We start from the raw sequence: 19037 nt of genomic DNA, 5'->3' as shown, positions 1-19037 counted from the left end.
CTATAACCGCAGATTTAAAGGAAACTCGAAGTTTCAATTAGTAGGTGCCTCTGATCATAAAGTTTATTTACCAAAAATATATTGTCTCTTGAACAATTTCAATGTTTTTACTACCTGGCCATTGAGAATGAATAATTCATGACAAAGTTACATGAAAGACTGACACATAATCTACTTCGGTTTTAAGAGTCGCTCTGATCCTAATACAGTGCCACTGGTAAAGTATGTAGTATAGTACTAGAGAAGATGTATAACTGTAAAGCCATAATTATAGAAGTTGTCAAACTGTGGTATTGTAATGTTTAAAGAGAAAATTGGGATGTTTCACTAAAAAATAGTAGACACTAAATTTTATCTACTGTTTACTAGGGTAAAAAGTCCAAATTAGTAAGAATAGTGAAAAATAGTCTGATTATAAAAATAAAGCTTATCCTTATTTGTTTTAAGTATTATTACCCTGTATTCATTTTTAACCCCATGTTTTAAAAAATTTTAACAATCTAATATTTGAAGCTATTCATTAGAATATAAAAAAATAGTGTATTAGCTGTTAAAAATCTTAATCATTTACACTGTTGTAGTTTTAAATGTTTCAAAGCATTTTTATGTACATACCTCTTCTGAGCAGCTACCTGAGAACTGTATTAAAAGGAGAAAATAAAAATCTTAGAATCTCAAGTAAGTCAAAGCCACTAGTTCTTTTTGGGTAAGTTTCAAGATTACCTTTTTTGGATGCTCTATCATTAAAAAGCACTTATTTTAAACAAAAGATAATTGCTAGCTCTATTTATAAGTCAGCTTGGTGGGTCTTAACTCCTGATAAGTAATTGTAAAGGATCCTTAAGACATTGTCATCTTCATATTGTTTGACTATACAAATACTAGAAAGAGACTAAAAGGTTTCTTTGTACTCACCCCCTTATGAAGTTAAATCCATGTGCACAGACCAAGAGATTTCCATAGGCATCAACTTTCAAAAGATTTCCATATAGTGTATCAAAGACAAGTCCCCTATGTGAAAATGAAAACATCATCAATAATGCAAAATTATACAGGCAATAATCTTATATTACTCAATAACCATGAACCAAACTCATCTTATTCAAGCTTTATGGCAACTCAAGTATGTCCTAAAACAACATAACCCTAGAGCAGCCGTGGGCAAACTACGGCCCGCGGGCCAAATCCGGCCCGTTTGAAATGAATAAAACTATTGAAAAAAAAGACCGTACCCTTTTATGTAATGATGTTTATTTAAAAAAAAAAAAAAAAAAAAAAAGACCGTACCCTTTTATGTAATGTTTACTTTGAATTTATATTAGTTCACACAAACACTCCATCCATGTTTTATTCCGGCCCTCCAGTCCAGTTTAAGAACCCACTGTGGCCCTGGAGTCAAAAAGTTTGCCCACCCCTGCCCTAGAGACTAAAGTAAGTGAATGAAATCTTAAAAACTAATCCCAGAGCAACTAAAAATTATTTACTCTGTCTAGATAAATAATCACAACTGTTTTAAGGAACGAGATTTTAATGAAACAAGGTATAAACTATAATTCCTCTTAACTCAGCTGGTTCCATCCTAAAACAGTCTTAATTTCCTTGGACAAAACTGAGCTGGCTTATATTTCCCTCTTTTAGATGTTGTAGATGAGAAATATATGATGGTGACATCTCAAAAAAACACAATTTTTCTTAATCTTAAATCTTTCCTAATCAAATTTATTAATGCGAACTGTCAAAAGGCTCCCTTAGTTCAGTGGTTGAACATTGACCTATGAACCAGTTCACAGGTGTAGGTAGGTGTGTGTGTGTGTGTGTGTGTGTGTGTGTGTGTGTGTGTGTGTTTTAAAAAGGCTCTTCCAGCCCTGACTAAGTAGGTAGCTCAGTTGGTTTGAGCATCATCTCAATACACCAAGATTGTGCACTGGATCTCCGGCCAGGGCACATATAAGAAGCAACCAATGAATGCATAAATAAGTGGAACTACAAATTAATCTCTCTCTCTCTCAAATCAATTTTTTTTTTTTTTAAAAGAGGGCTCCTGCCCAGCCAGCATGGCTCAGTGGTTGACCATTGACCTATGAACCAGGAGGTCATGATTCAATTCCAGGTCAGGGCAAATGCCTGGGTTGTGGGCTCAATACCCAGTGTGCAGCATGCAGGAGGCAGCCAATCAATGATTCTCCTTCACCACTGATGTTTCTATCTCTCCCTCTCCCTTTCTCTCAGAAATCAATAAAAATATTTTAAAAAATAAAAAGGCTCCTGATTACCAAATTAAGTGTATTAGCAAAACCTGTAATTGCTTTCCAACAACCAAAGTTATATATAGGTAGGAACATCTGTGACTGATTACTGCCCATCAGTTTTACTAGTAATCCTGTTTCTTTTCCATAAATGGATCTCCTTCAATAACAATAAAGCTCAATTCAAGAATAGAAAAGATATGGTGTACATGAAAAGTCCTTGATAATTTTAAAATCAACATCAACCAACTGAAAAGAAAAACACACCTTTTTATTTTTTAATCAGGGCTGCATTTGTAATTATTAAATAGGGGATAAGTGAGGTCTTAATCCAAAATAATCTTGAAAAATTACCTGGTAGGGAATGTAGAATCATAAGCAAAGCTGAGCAGTTCCTGAGGATAGCCAATAGAAACTAATCTCTCCACAGTAAGCTCAAAACCAAGGGACTCATACTCTGGGGACTTGTACACTGCACAAAAAAAAGGTTCTCATTAAAAGAACAGCCAATTAAAGTAGAAGGCAAACAAGTGAATTTCTACTCTTCCCTCCCTTTCCTAAATTTCTACCAGTTCCTCCCTCTTTCTAAATCTGCCTTTTTTCCCCCTTCTTTTTGCCCCAAATCCATGTTTTGTACTGCACCAAGTAGTCACAGAACTCAATTGTTAGTTTGTTGAAACAGGTAATATTATATACAATAGGAGCAGCAGTAACAGTTAAATTATCAGACATTTCAGAATAGTTCTTTCATTTTTAAGGAACCTAATTCAAACATTGTTTTCCTCTTTATTCTTTCATACCTACCATCTAAAAGAGGGGGAAAAAACTAATATGCACAGTTGTGATATTAACCATGAGAATGTCAGTAAAACAGAAAACTGGGTAGAGGTCTGTATCTGTTGAAGGCTTCACTGTTGTGCATAACTGGTGTACAAATCCTTAAAAATGAGCTATGAAAAAACACAATCTATTTTTGGAATTCCTATTTGGCTTGGTAGCTACATTATATTCCTTCTTTAAGCAGCATAATTCTATTTTGTCAGGACTCACTTGTTTTCTTATTAGCCCTAACAATATATAGTCATCATAATTGCAATTGTATAAGTTTTTACTGCAAAATCAACCATAAAAAGACATGTCTGAGATAATTAGAAAAATCAGGATATGAACTTGGGAGTTACACGACATTAAAGAATTATGATTTATTTCACCCTGGCTGTGTTATTCTGTGGTTAGAGAGTTGGCCCTTATAACCCAAGGGTCTTGGGCTCAATTTAGGTCAAGGGCACATACCTGGGTTGGGGTTTACTCCCTATCCCCAGTCAGGGCACGTGTGAAAGGCAACCAGTTGATATCTCTCTCTCCCTATCTCTCCCTTTTTCTCTCTTTCTCTCTACCCGCCTCCCTTCCACTCTCTCTGACAAGTAATGGAAAAAAATATTCTCCGGTGAGGATTAACCAAAAAAACAACAACTGTGATTCATTTTATTAGATGTGACTATGGAAGAATTGGGATGTGCAAGTATATGTATAAAAAATATATATGTCTTCTTATCTGTCAAAGAAGCACACTGCTTTTTACAGGTGAAATAAAATGGATTTTGGAATACGGGGTTTTTCCTCTTATATCGTATAGAGCTGAAATTTTCTATAATAAAAAATACTTTTTAGAATCATCACTGCAGTTCAGCATAAACAAAATGTTGCTCCTTTAATTAGGCTTCTTCCAAATGAAATATTTAGTATCTAGGCAAGCATCCTTCTGTCAGTCTCTAGGAGTGGGTAAGCCATATTAAAAAAAAAAGACCTGTTTTCTTGCTAAATGCCAAATGAGGCCAAAAACAAATCCATTCTATTCCTACATTCTCATAATAGTATCATAATACTATTATCATTACATTATTATAATTCTCCTATCTATGATTAACATAATGGCCTATGGCTCCAACTCTGATTTTTTCATTGCAATTAGTCTGCTTATCCAAGTTAATGCTAGTATTTTAATGAATACAATTCAACTTTCCCTTTCCAAAAGCAATCCTTTAGACCAGCTGTCGCCAACCTTTGTACCTCACAGACCACCAGAGGTCTGCGGACCACTGGTTGGCAACCACTGCTTTAGACTACTTCTGAAAATACGTAAAAGAAAATCATAATACTGGATGCTCCACAGAAGGGAGATGAATGGCTAAGAGACAGGGGAAGGAAGGAGGAAGACTTTATGTATCTTCTTTTGTACTAAAAAAAATAAACTTGTAACATTATTAATGTATTTGATCTGTTTTTAAAATTAAATTGAAATTTTAAAAAAGCAAGATGAGCATTCAAAGTCCTTTAAACATGTGTCATTTCAAAGCCTAGAATTATTAAGGTCCTTTAGGAGATGCACTGAGTCTCATCTCATCAGAACAATGCCCCCAAAAGTTGTCATTTCTTTTGTTGTCTTGGGGTGTATTAATGTTAATGCTAATGCTAACCCCAGCTAACATTTTCAAAACTGGCTATATTTTTTTCCTCCCCTCAATTCTAACCCCATCCTCACCCCACACAAAAATTTTTTTTGAAGTCTCAAGTGTGAAATTCTTAAATCTAGATGATATATACTGTGATAAAGGAAGTGTTAAATATTCATACACATTAACAGGTCAGGTGTATTATCATAAAAGCAGGAAAGCATGGTATCCACTGATGTCAATTTGAGTTAGTCTGAGAATATAAAATAATATCTCATACCCACCAAGTGATTCCACCACAATTGATAGAAAATAACATTTTAAAATTTCCATAGAACAAAAATTACTTCCCAATCTACAAAGCCCCACTTATTATAAGCAATAGTTAATGAAACAAAATTCCAGTACAGTAAACCAATTTGCGTAACCCATTGACTCTTATGATTTGGCCTATAACAAATGTTTTCAATTAAAAATTTTTCAGAAGGATAACTTGCTCGATCTGCCTTAAGAATGGGAGACAAAAAACAAGCAAACAAACCTCAATTCCCTAAATGAGCAATTTTCCCTAGTTAGAAAATCAGGTAATTTATAGAATAATGGAGTAATAGTGATTAAAACTATGTCTATGAGACACTTTGGACTGAAATCCAAAATAATTTGTTCAGAATTTTTAGTAGGGGAAAAAATATAAGATGGGGAAATAAAATCTCAGATCCCTATTTTGCCAGAACAAACCCTAGAATAGCAGAAAAAATAAAACCCTCTACACTTGCCACATTGTATTTATTCCAGGGCAGAACTCCTCTCAAGTGTTCAATTGAGATGACCTTCTAAAAATTCCACCTATAGACATAAACTTTGAATTTCCTTTCTCTCAATGAGTTTAGAGTACTTCCCAAAAATACCATGTATTTTCCCCATTTGCTGACCTGAAGTTATATAATAGGAAGTACAAACATTAGCTGAAGCAAGAATTTAGGTTACCCCTAAGTCTCATCCAAAGCTCTTTGTGGTGGGGTGTACTACACTACCACTGTTAAAAATGAATTTCTAGATTACATAGCTCATCAAAACTTAAGCTTGGGTGTTGAAACCCACTATCCCTCCAATTTCTTTTATCTAGTCCAAAATAAATTGCTCTAGTCACAGATGGGAATGGATTTAGCAGGGAGAGGCCAAACTCCACTTAGACAACACTATCTATTTCACTAAGCTCTATATTAATCAGTAAGAACTATGAGCTATTGACATTTTCTCATAAGCTTCCCGGATAATCATTTCAGCAACACGAACTCCCAGGTCATTAAATCATCTGTCAGGGAACTGTAAAGCACAACCAGGGCTTGAGAAGCAGAACCACAGCTGCACAAAGCACTAGTTTGGATGTTTTGTTCTAAGTGTCCCTTGGGAATAATCACAATTTGTTCTGACCTGATGGCAAAATGACTATTTCCTGAAGCCTACAAAGTACCACCATTTTTTGAAAAATAAATACATACATAAATAAGTAAACAAATAATAAAATTCCTCTTTCAAACAAGCCAGCCTTGACATATGTGGAGAACTATATACATTACCTCTGAATATAGAGTGCTATGCCTCTCTACAGCTACAAAGGCTCTAATTTTAATTTCTCTTGAAAAACTGGCCAGTAAATGATGCATGGTTTCAAGCTCAATTCTTACAACTGACTTCCCAAAACACAGCCAATAGCTTCAGAGTAAACATAACCTCACACATGTACTGCTTATTTCTTCTTCAACAAAGTCCTCAGGCCTATCCTAATTTACCCAATATCCAAAGACAAAGGAAAAAGTTATTTTAAGGGCTAGAGTCCGAAAAAGAGGACTGCTTCAGCCACTACAGCAGCACACAGTGTCCTCGGGTTACGTAACTAGCCTAAAAGAGAACAACCGAAGCTTTGAAAGCTAAAGCTACTGAGAGCATTTAAAGATATTCTTTACTCCATCATCTCCAAGGAAAAAAACAGTTCTTCAAAAGATATCAACTGCATATTGTAGGGATAAGAGCTCTGAGTTCTGTTTAAGGAGATGCTATTCATACAAGAGAGAACTTAAACTTAGATAAGAGGAGACAGTGCGCCTTTGGAATGAGCCAGAAACTTTCTGCAGGGAAGCCTGGAATTCTCATGCACTTTTTACCTTTGCCACCAAGACACACTGTGGGAGTAGTTTCTAGATTTAAGGGGGGCGGAGGGGGGAGCGCCAGCGGGAGGGCAAACCTCTACAGAGGTTCCAGCCTAGCAGAGTGCTGCTGCCAAAATGAGAACTCACATGAGGCAGATGCAGATGCAGAGTGTGTCACTCCAGTCTTGAAGGAGTTACACTGGCTCTCCTGTTAAAAAACAAATAAAGCAACAAAACAAAACAATAACAAAAACAGGTTTAAAACTATTGTGATGGGCTGGAGTGGAGAGATAGCATTTGGAAATTGGTATTTATAGGAGTTACTGCCCCCTCCTATTTAGAAGCCTGTGATCATCACTAAAATTTATCTAATTGCCCATAACAAGGGTATTGAAAATAAACATTAAGTATTGTGCATTATTTACTATTCTGGCACCCTGAGCCTGGAATATAACAAGTCTGATCCTGAAATGTAAGTTAAAAGAAAAAAAAGAAAAAATTAATTTATTTTTGTCTTAGTTTATTTTCTCTAGCGTATTTCAGGTTAATATAGTAGAAACTGAATGCAGCTGGTAGGCAGTGTTTAAAACTGAAACAGATTAAATGAAGATTACAAGAATGAACCAGAGCAGTCTCATGTTGTTTTTGAGTACCTATTTAAATTAAGTCTACCTATACCTAACTATCCACTCTTCTATCCTTCCAACACCTAAATTTGCCATCATAATATAGACAAGAACCAACTTCAAGTTGCTAAAAACCTAACCCGATGTCTAAATGTAGAAAAAGGGAAATTTTAAAATTTTTATTCTGTCAGTGGATATTTCCCCTTGTAAGTGCAGTCATATTATTCCACTTTCATAATGTTAAAGAAACTACCCAGTCTAGCAAAATAACTGACTCAAAGTTACATGAAGTACCCTTACAGATACTGACATTTTTAAGATATGTATTACTTTAACCATATGGAGAATCATTTGCCCTAGAGATAATTCAGGCTAAACATACCATCAGACCTCTCCAACTTCTGAATTTTTATGAGAAATGGTATTAAACAGAAATAAGTGACTAAATATAATGTCTAAAAGTCCTAAAAATATTACAACTAGGAGAAACCACCACCACCAATTACTATAAAAAACAAAATCCAACCCAACCACACAAGAATAGTTATTTGCTTTTATGCTGTAAATGTGATCAACATCAATGTTCTCTAGTTATTTAGGCTATGTAATGTTGGTTCTCTAAGACTAGAATATTTTAAGGAAACTTATAAATAAAATCTTTTCAATTCTCAATATAAACAGATACTGGGCTTTTCCTACTCTCCGAAATTATTTAAAGATCCTAGCACAAGAATAGACATAATAAAAATTTTTATAACTAACCTGAGATCAATGATCTAAAAAAAGATGTTGAAAATTTCTAACAACTATCTCAATTTTTATTTACTTAAAATATAACAACTAGATACTATACAATACTTTTAGTAATCCTATATAATAAAAGCATAGTATGCAAATTGCCCCCTCCACTGGGATTTCTTTCGGGAGTATGACCAGGGGGCAGGGCCAGCCGGGGGGGAAAGGAGGGAATACCCAGCTGGCCGCTGCCAGCCACTAGGGACCCTACCAGTGCACGAATTTCATGTACTAGGCCTCTAGTATAAAATAAAAATAACTCCCAAATGCCTAGATATGTAAATAACAAGTGGAGTTTGAAAGACTGACTGCCAATTACAATTCATTACAAAGCAAAAATAAATGGTAATTAAAAGATTTGTTTAAAAACTACTGAGCATTAGGAGACTGAATATTTTATTTTATTTATTTTTTTAAAAAATATTTTATTGATTTTTCACAGAGAGGAAGGGTAAGGAATAGAGAGTTAGAAACATCAATCAGAGAGAAACATTGATCAGCTGCCTCCTGCACAACCCCTACTGGGGATGTGCCCGCAACCAAGGTACGTGCCCTTGACCGGAATCGAACCCGGGACTCTTGAGTCCGCAGGCCGATGCTCTATCCACTGAGCCAAACCGGCCAGGGTGAGACTGAATATTTTAAAATAAAATAAAATAAAATCACCTAACTCAAATTTCTCTCGAGAACCTATACACTTACTAAGACCTTGTATATAAAGTATTTTCTTCAAAACTGAAAATTATTGAGATAACTTTAAAAAATGCTCTGTAATCAAAGGAGCTTACTGTAATAAAAAATTAATGTAGCTAATATGTAATTTCCCCCTAAAATAAAAGCAGTTCATCACACTCTGATACCTGTAACTAAATTTAGCAAAATGTAATAATCGTTTGGATGCCTACTGTGTACTAGGTACATTTGGCCCCTCATATCCATGGGTTTTAGATATTATTCAACAGAGCATAAATAGAAAATATTCATGGGGAGATGAGGGGGAGGTGGTGGTTCCAGAAAATTCCAAAAGTAAACTTAAATTTACCATTCATGGAGCACTACACTGAATCCATACGCATTAAGTGATGTGTAGGTATACCCTGCTATGCAAATACAGGTAATATATAAAACTCTAGGCCATCTATATAATAAAAGCCTAAGCAATCGTTACAGTGCAACGACCAGAATGACCGGTCGCGATGATGCACACTGACCACCAGGGGGCAGATGCTCAATGTAGGAGCTCCCCTTGGTAGTCAGTGCACTCCCACAGGGGGAGCACCACTCAGCCAGAAGCTGGGCTCATAGCTCTGGAGTACAGAGACGGTGGCAGGAGCCTCTCCTGCCTCTGTGGCAGTGCTAAGGAGCAGCGAGCTGAGTGGTAAGGAGCAGCAAGCAGGCGGGTGGGTGGTAAGGAGCAAGGGGTCCAGGACTGCTAGAGGGACATCCGCCTGCCAGCTATGCCCCGAGGGCTCCCAGACTGCGAGAGGGCGCAGGCTGGGCTGAGGGACCCACCACCTTAGTGCACGAATTTCACACACTGGGCCTCTAGTCTATATATATAAAAAGCCAGCGACCGGAACGCCAAAATGACCAGTTGCTATAACACCAACTTCGGCCAGCCAACCGGCCCAATTGGGGGCAGGACTGGCCAGTCAACCACCCATGGCCCTCCTCCCCACTGGCCCGGCCCCTGATCTGGCCCCATGGGGGCTGGCCAGCTGGACCCCACCTGTGCACGAATTTGTGAACCGGGCCTCTAGTTTTATATAAGGCATGTGAGCATTCTCAGATTTTGGTATCCAATGGGATTCCTGGAACCAATCCTCGGCAGATATTAAGAGACTAGATTCTGAGAACAACAACAACAAATTACTCATGGTCATTGGCCTGAAGGAGCTCATAGTGCAACACAGAGATATACTAGATATTTATAATAAACTAGAGGCCTGGTGCACAAAAATTTGTGCACTGGCGGGGGGAGGGGTCCCTCAGCCCAGCTTGCCCCCATCACATACTGGGAGCCCTAGGGGATGTCCTACAACCTGCTCCCCCTGGGGAGTGGGCCTAAGCCACAGTCTGGCCTCCCTTTGCGGGTTGGCGGCATGAGTGCGAGCGAACGCCGCAGCGTCCGGGTCTGCCGTTGGGATCGGGTCCCAGGTGAGTGCAGGCGGACGCCGCAGTCGCCCCGCCGGCCCGCGTGATCGGTCCCGGGCGACCGCTGGCACTCATGCCCTCAGCCTGCTCTCCGATGGCGCTGCAATATGCAAATTAGCCGCCATCTTTCTTGGCGGTTAACTGCCATCTTAGTTGACAGTTAATTTGCATATCTCGCTGATTAGCCAATGAAAAGGGTATCGGTTGTACGCCAATTACCATTTTTGTCTTTTATTAGATAGGATTTTAGAACATCAATAGCAATGTGACTAAGGAGATACTGAGGGACAGGAAAAGGGGTCAATTAACCTAGCTTAGGAAGTTTTCTTAAAACTATGTATGATTTATTCAGACTTATCCAGACAATTCATTTTTATGGTCAGTATCTCAAGGTACTATATAAAGTTTACCAGACAAACTCTCCAAGATTCAGATTTAGATAATATGTTCCAAACACCTATCTCAGGGTCAGAGAAGTAGCTACGCACAGCTAGAGCTGACTTCCCTGAATGAATGAGAGCCATATGTTGTCAACTGTGTGATAACTAGATTTTTACTTGTAACCTCCCAATTTTTAACTGCTGACTCAATTTGAGCCGAAATCTATTTAAGAGCCAAACTATGGTCAGTCTAAGGCAGTGAGTGAGTGGTTCTCAACCTTCTGGCCCTTTAAATACAGTTCCTCATGTTGTGACCCAACCATAAAATTATTTTCGTTGCTACTTCATCACTGTAATGTTGCTACTGTTATGAATCGTAATGTAAATATCTGATATGCAGATGGTCTTAGGTGACCCCTGTGAAAGGGTCGTTCGACCGTCAAAAGGGTCTCGATCCACAGGTTGAGAACTGCTGATCTAAGGTCTGAGAATATGTAAGCAGAAAAGAGGTAATCAAAAGTAGTTATTACATTATGACTATTTTGAAAACAAATTTATCTAGGTTGAAAATAGTCCATGATATTTTTTAAATTATTCATTTTAGTAATTTTACTGTTGCAACTAATAATGCTGTGTGTATTACACGCAGATGAGTCTGCTCCAACTCCTGGCAACCCTATGAATGAGTGATGTCCACAAAGCCCTGAACTCAACAGCCCTGCTCAGCTGTTGATGCATGCCTATGGCTTCTTTTATGGAGTCAATCTATCTCATATTTCGTCTTCCTCTTTTCCTGCTGCCTTCTATTTTTCCCAGCATTACTGTCTTTTCCAAAGAATCTTGCCTTCTCATGATGTGCCTGAATTAGGCCAACTTCAATTTTGCCATTTTTTGCCTCCAGTATTGTTTCAAACTTAATTTGCTCTAGGACCCACATGTTAATCTTTCTGGTGGTCCAGGATATCCACAGTGCTATCTTCCAACAGCATATTTCTTATGAATCAATATTTTTCTCATACCAACTTTTACATCTGTACATAGTACAGGCAAACCTCAGAGATATTGCAGGTTTGGTTTCAGAGTACTGAAATAAAGCAAGTATCGCAATAAAGCAAGCGGTAATCTTTCTGCTGGTGAGTCTTGCAGAAAGGATATTCAAACAGAATCTGCAGATGTTTTGTGATAATTTCTGATATTACGTTTCTCATTGCTCATGACCTGCTGGACATTTATGACAGATACTGGGAGTCACAGGAAATCGCCACAATCCAATGAGAATTATCAGGGTGTCTCATTAACAAGGACTGAATTTGGTGCCTCACAAAAAGGAGAAACTGACAGAGACCACTTCAGGATGATCTTAAATTAAACCTGGATGCCTTTGGGCCTTTTTAAAGTCTCTTAAGCATTTTTAAACAAAACAAAAAAATAAATAAAATAAAACGAACTGCAAAACTTTTTTTTAAAATATATTTTTCTTGATTTCAGAGAGCAAGGAGAGGGAGAGAGAGATAGAAACATCCATGATGAGAGAGAATCATGGATCGGCTGCCTCCTGCAAGTCCCCCACTGGGGATCGAGCCCACAAGCTGGGCATGTGCCCTTGACCGGAGTCAAACCCGGGCCTCTTCAGTTCCCAGGCCCACGCTCTATCCACTGAGCCAAACTGGGTAGGGCCGAACTGCAAAACTTTTATTCCCTAGAGCATTATCTCAACTCTTTCAGATTTTGCTTCCAGATCTGGCCCTCAACCCTGGCTCAAATAACCTCTTTTAACCTTCTTTAAGGTTTGGAATTTTTTTTGTAAACACTGATATACATATATCATGTGCAAAGAATGTTGCTAAAGTAACTTGGAATAAGAAAAGAATTATAAATAAGCCTGCCAAGTACTTTTTATATAAAACATAGTCCACCGTTGGACAGTGGCAAAGCTAATATACAAGACTCAGTATTACCTAGATTCTAAATATTGACTTTCGTAAATAAACTCAGCTGTATTTAGTAGACAAACTGGCTAAAGCATAATTAGTATACACGATCTCATTAGAAAAATAAAGCATTAATCTACAGTATTACACAGATAAGAAGCTAAATGCCAATACTACATTACTCCTACAGGCAGATTTCAGGATTAAAATTTATTTAGGTTCAAGACAATCAGGAAAAATTAATTTATGTCAATAGACAAGATTTTTGTTCTGTTTTTAATTTTATATAAAAATGTCAATTACATAGAAATCTTACAAATGAACTACTAAAAACAAAATTTGCATAACTCACTTTACAGAGAGAGCTGATGATAAAGAGATCATCTCTGAAAAACTGTTTAAGGTATTAAGTGGCATTCTGATGAGATGACAATAATAAGGTTCCCATTAGGATAGATTATGTTACTAAACACTGTAACTAAAAATCATAAATTAAAAAGAAAAGTTCCCAGTAAGCCCAATCAATTTTTTTTAACAAACTAAAACAAAACAAAATAAAACCTCCCCAACTTCATTCTACCAAAGGTTTATACAGTTTACTTTCAGAAAATTACAAGTTGAGAATTATTACATATACAGTTTAAAACCCTTTAAGTACAAGTATGTATTCTTGCCTCACCCTCTTATTTATTAGTGACAAATCAAAGCTTTAAATGATTACTCACCGTCAATTCTATCAACCCCATGACATGGAGAACAATATTCTCAAAATAAGTGAGTAATCAAAACCAAATCAAATCGTACCATCACCCTCCCAAAGAAAGTCTTCTGTGGCCATTATCTAAAATATCAAAAACAGAGCTGTTTCCTTATGAAAATAGCTTATATCCAATGGCTAATATCCAAATTAGGTCCCACCTCCCACACTTTCCCTAAGAGTCATATAATTTCACACATTGAAAACAATGAAAGAAATCTTTGAAAAGCCCCATGTAGATGTTTTCTCAGAACAAAATTGGGCAGTTTACAGTATAAAATAAGCCCTAAGCCAATAAGCACCCTCTCTCAATAAATGCACCATTCAAATCATGCCTGCCATTTGAGATGTCTATCCACACACTTCAGATGCATCAACACTAGGCTCACTATCAATGTCACTATATCATAACTCTGAAAACTAGTAATCCATCTATGCTATAAATCAAGCATGTCAAACTCGTGGGCCAGCCAATATAACAGTATGTAAGAAACGTTTTAATAAAAATTTTGTAACTTAGTTTTTACAATATCCTGTTATACATAATCTGTAATAATAAAAACATACTATGCTAATTAGACCGGAAGGCCAAACAGCAGAATGACTGTCCAGATGACCTTCCGGACGAAGCTGCCAGGGCTGGCTGCAAGGGCCAAGGCAGCCAGGGCTGTGAAGGCCTACTCTTGCACAAATTTCGTGCATCGGGCCTCTAGTTATTAATAACAAACGACAATGTTCGCTAATGACTGATTACTATAATCGTGCTGCATTCATTTCCCTTATGTGCCTTCCTCGCAGGCACACCATTTCTCTCCACTAATACTAGCAGTGAATATTTTAGCAACTGACTGCAATGTCATTAGTCTTGTACTGACTTGCTTGGTGTGCACAATGGAAAATATTTCACTTTCAGAGAACAACAAAAATAGATTTATTTGTGTTATGCTTATTAATTTGTCCAGTTATTCAGTGACAAGTTAATGTTCAAGAAAAAATATTAAATTTTATTAAAATGTTCTATTATTTTATGTTAACGATTACTCATTTATGTCAGCCCCTTGTATTCAGCATGTCTCTATCGAAATAAACCTGTTTCTATGAAAACTGAAGCTTTTGTTTTTTTTACAGCCCACATAAACATAAACCTTATTAGGCCCATGTTAGCCTTGAGTTTGACATGCTTGCTGTAAATGGTAACTCTGTATCACTCAAAATATTGTTTGCCAGCCTGGCCAGTGTACCTCAGTCAGGGGTACAAAAAACAACAAAAAGCAAATAAAAAGAAGAAATCAAAGTATTTTTAAAGTGTAAAGACTACGATTCAGTGACTTTTTCACTAAATAAGAGAATTTTTCATAATTTTGTGATATATAGTATCTCAATGCTTAGTAACAAAACATGTCGGGCACAGTACAGGTTTTCAATAAATACTTACTGAACTATTTCAATAAGAATATCTTAATAGCCCTAGCCAGTTTGGCTCAGTAGATAGAGCGTTGGCCTGCAGGCTAAAGGGTCCCAGGTTCAATTCTGACCAAGGGTACGGGTCCCAGAGCATGTACCTTGGTTGTGAGCTCAATCCCCACTAAGGGGTGTGCAGGAGGCAGCTGATCAATGATTCTCTCTCATCATTGATGTATCTATCTCTCTCTCCTCCCTTCCTCTCTGAAATCAATAAAGAAATACATTTTAAAAAAAATAAAAAAGAATGTCTTAATAACAAAGAGGAGGAAAGTTTGTCATTTTTTGACCCCAGTAACTTCTATTTCTGCCTAGATAATATCTTTCAGCTACCTTGCCATCCCTTCCCCTGAAGAGCTAATTTTAGGAAGAAGAGAGATTGTAGGATTGTCTCCTGATTTGGACAGCAAAATCTACACTGAAAAAGTACAGTGCTTCCACCTGCTTTCTGACAAGTGCTCCCAAAAGTGCCTGTGTCCAATTAGGAAAATCAAAATGTTGCAAAAACAACTTTAAGGTAACAGGAAACCACATAAGTAACAGGTATGGATAAAAGAAATTCATATAATTCAGTGTATGTTTTTAATACATAACTTGTTTGGTAAATATCATGGCCACATCTATGTGGCAAGTACCTATAAATTGCATCTATTCATTTTTGTACATTAATATTATATTTATTTATAGTCTAAATTGAACATCAAATTGAAATTTTTAAAATTTGAAACCAGTCGGTTTTCTAATACTGTTATATAAAAAATTTTCCTGAAGATAAGTAAATTTATACAATTTAAAAGGCTTTGTGTATTCAATAACAATATATTTTAGAGAAAATTTCTAAACATTCTTTTCTGAGTGTTATAGCTGTACACACTTGCTCAACTTAGTCCCTCATCCCTAGTACTTCTTAAATTACATATTTTCATTAATATTTGTATCAGACTGCAAATATTTTAATGAAAACTTTGCAAGTTCTGAAAAGATGTTACAGCTATTGACTAAGGAACTGATTACTTCAAATATATCTCAGTGCTAATGTTTAAGGTCTATTTGATATTGAACAAAGCTAATAGCTCTAGTTGTTAAGTCTTTACATAATATGTATGCAGTCATTTTAATGAAAAATTAACACATTTTCCATTTGTTTTAAAAGATAACATTAAAATTTTTAACTGATAAAAATTTACCTTGTGGTAGAGCGAGAGATATAAACAGCTTAATAAAATAAAAGCCAAAAGTGCCCAAATATACACAAAATGTATTATTTCACCATATCATTTCTTACCAGGGTCTCGAAAATAACTTAGCACGTGGTCTACCTATCTGTACCAAATTAAATGTCAAAGATATCTGATAATTCCAATACTCACAAATCTCAACAGAAGCAGCTAAATATATGATTAAATCAATAAGTGTTTATTCAGTTGCCTACTGTGGATAATCCAAAGCAATCTTAAACAATCAAAAAGTGCTACTCACCAGCAAGTGTATAATCCATATCAAAACCAAAACACTTTATTTTCTCCATGGCTAAACTTCGGTTCACAAACACCCTGAAAAAAGGATTACACAACAATATCTCAATTAATACTGAAACAACAACAAAAAATTAAGTTTAACAAAATTATTTGGCTATCTTTCTACATTTTCTCATTTAAGTACCAGTATCTCTCTATATAAAAGGCTAATTTGCTAATTGTCCAACCATCCGACCAGTTGCTATCACTGACCATCAGGGGGCAGACGCTCAACATAGTAGCCGTCTAGCTGCAATGACCTGGCAGTGGCGGTTCTCAGCGGACACACCCCGAAACCAGAGAGGAGGGAGCCTGATTCCTTGTGAGGCCGTGCGATTCCACCTTCAGCCGTGGGTTATATTGTTGCTGGGGCACTGTCGGCCCGAATCTGGTTTACTACACACTTGCATTTGAGTTCCACACTTTGTATGAAAGCAACTTTGCAGAGTGCTCTCTCATACTCCGGGACCCCTCGGGGGATGTCCGAGAGCTGGATTTGGCCTGATCCTTGCAGGCCAGGCCAAGGGACCCCACCTGCCAGGGGGACCCCACTCACTCCACAGAAGCCAGGAAGGGACCGTGGGAGGTTGGCTCCAGGGCGTGTCTGGCCCATATCACCCAGTCCCGCCCTGCTGGCCACCTTCTAATTAATTTCCTTTCAATGTGCACGAATTCGTGCACTGGGTCACTAGTAAGTCATAATAAAATTATTCAAGTCCTTTTTATACCTTAAGTGAAATGAGAGGTTACAAGAAAATATGTGGACTTTCTTACTGTGTTTTGATATTAACAATGCCATGTAGTCAAAATTTAAGTAAATTAGCCCTGACTGGTTTGGCTCAGTGGATAGAGCGCCGGCCTGCAGACTGACGGGTCCCAGGTTCGATTCCAGTCAAGGGCATGTACCTTGGTTGCGGGCACATCTCCAGTGGGGGATGTGCAGGAGGCAGCCGATCGTTGTTTCTCTCTCATCGATGTTTCTGACTCACTATCCCTCTTCCTTCCTCTCTGTAAAAAATCAATAAAAAAATATATATTTAAAAAAAATTTTTGAGTAAATTAGCTTTTTTCAAATTATAACCCCATAAAATAAGTTTATTTCTGAGCTTTATAATTCATTTATTTGTAATTTACTTAATAGACAAAGGTTCATTTCAGCCTGCCAGATGCCAGATACTAAAGACATAAATATAGATTCATTCAACAAATACTTGAGTGCCTATTATATGCTGGAAACTATGATGTGGCAGTGAACAAAAGAGTGAGTACCTGCCCTCAAAGAACTTCTGTTTTAACTTAGAATCTCAACCCTTGAGAAATTCAGCCTAGCAGGAGTAGGACTTACAAAGCAAATAATTATAGCAAGTCAATAAATGCTATAAAATATCATGAAGGACAGAGCACCAATTGTTTAGAGATCAGAAGAGATGTGTGAGCTGAATCTTAAACAATGAATAGAAGCTTTCCAGAACAAAGCAAGAAAGGCAACCCAGGCAGAATAATCAAGCAAGGACAAGGTTTATAATGAATGATAAAACATTTATTAAGGCTGAAGCTGAGTTTTCTTTGGTTGTGCTTTTCTGTTTGTTTTTAGCAAAACTAGGTTTTCTAGAGGAACAGGGGTGGAGGGAAGGAGCAATAAAAGCTATGATGCAAAAAAGGTTAACAGAGGTCAAAATCATGAAGATTTTGCTTGCTATGGGAGCATGGACTTTATCCTGCAAGCAAGAATAAATTATCAGATTTTGAAGAAATGAAATAATCGAATTCAAATTTCAAAAAGATCACTATGAAGGGGAAACTAAAAATATAATAGTATGGTAGATCATTACCATGATGGTGTTTTGGGGTAAGTTTTAATCATTTCTGAAAATAAGTATTGCCTTTCCATCTGAACCCCAGCTCTGTGGCCAAAATTTCTGAATGATTTATGGTCTATTGCTAAACCTCTTCTTTGCCTTTATTTCATAAGTAACTGTGAGAAGAAAGAATGCTTTAAATCACATAGAAAACTTGTTAAAAATAACTATGCCTGGGCTACCCTCGCCCGTTAATGATCTAGGTCAATAGTCTCCAAAGAAGACTAACTGCACCAGGGAATGCAGAAGACTCTACTGGGGAAAAAAAGAAGGTATTAGATCTTCTACTTATATTTATTTCATTATTTTAAAGTATATAGTTTGTATATGTTTTCTATTATATATAAATAAGGATAATATATAATTTGTAAGTAAGTACATACAAGAATGAATATTATATATTTTAAGTGATGAAACACTCAAAAAAGTTTGGAAACCACTGATCTAGGTATTGATTTTTTTAAAACTCTTCACCAACATATATAGTGTTTTAAATTTTAATAGAAAACACTTCCTCTCATCTCAGAATGTATCCATTTTAAATGAATAAAAATAAACATTAGCTTAAAATACTTTAATTGATAACTTAGTCAATTGGCCCTTAAAATTCAGCTTTTTTGAAAAATATAAAAATCATTAATTACTCATCTTACATGTGCACACTCGATTAGCTCTGTAAAATTAGTTCCTGAGAGAGATGTTACATAA

The 19037-nt window shown here is 36.7% G+C and overlaps 1 protein-coding gene across 8 annotated transcripts in view; it reads right to left on the bottom strand.

Annotated features, from left to right (window-relative positions):
• Nucleotides 1-19037, bottom strand: part of NT5C2 (5'-nucleotidase, cytosolic II) — an 83611-nt gene that overhangs the window by 18628 nt on the left and 45946 nt on the right. For 5 of the 8 annotated variants that reach the window (XM_015559295.1, XM_006756462.2, XM_015559296.1 and 2 more), the window contains 4 exons: nucleotides 16433-16506; nucleotides 2601-2718; nucleotides 916-1011; nucleotides 616-639 (listed from right to left, as the gene is read on the bottom strand). In XM_015559295.1, the coding sequence (XP_015414781.1) occupies nucleotides 616-639; nucleotides 916-1011; nucleotides 2601-2718; nucleotides 16433-16506 (312 nt within the window). The remainder of the gene's footprint in view (nucleotides 1-615; nucleotides 640-915; nucleotides 1012-2600; nucleotides 2719-16432; nucleotides 16507-19037) is intronic. The other 3 variants (XM_015559297.1, XM_006756463.2, XM_006756464.2) reach the window with 1 other exon arrangement.

This window comes from Myotis davidii, unplaced genomic scaffold (assembly GCF_000327345.1).
Source record: "Myotis davidii unplaced genomic scaffold, ASM32734v1 scaffold332, whole genome shotgun sequence".
NCBI lineage: Eukaryota > Metazoa > Chordata > Mammalia > Chiroptera > Vespertilionidae > Myotis > Myotis davidii.
Note: the sequence above shows the minus strand (reverse complement) of the source record. Positions and strands in the feature narration are given on the sequence as shown.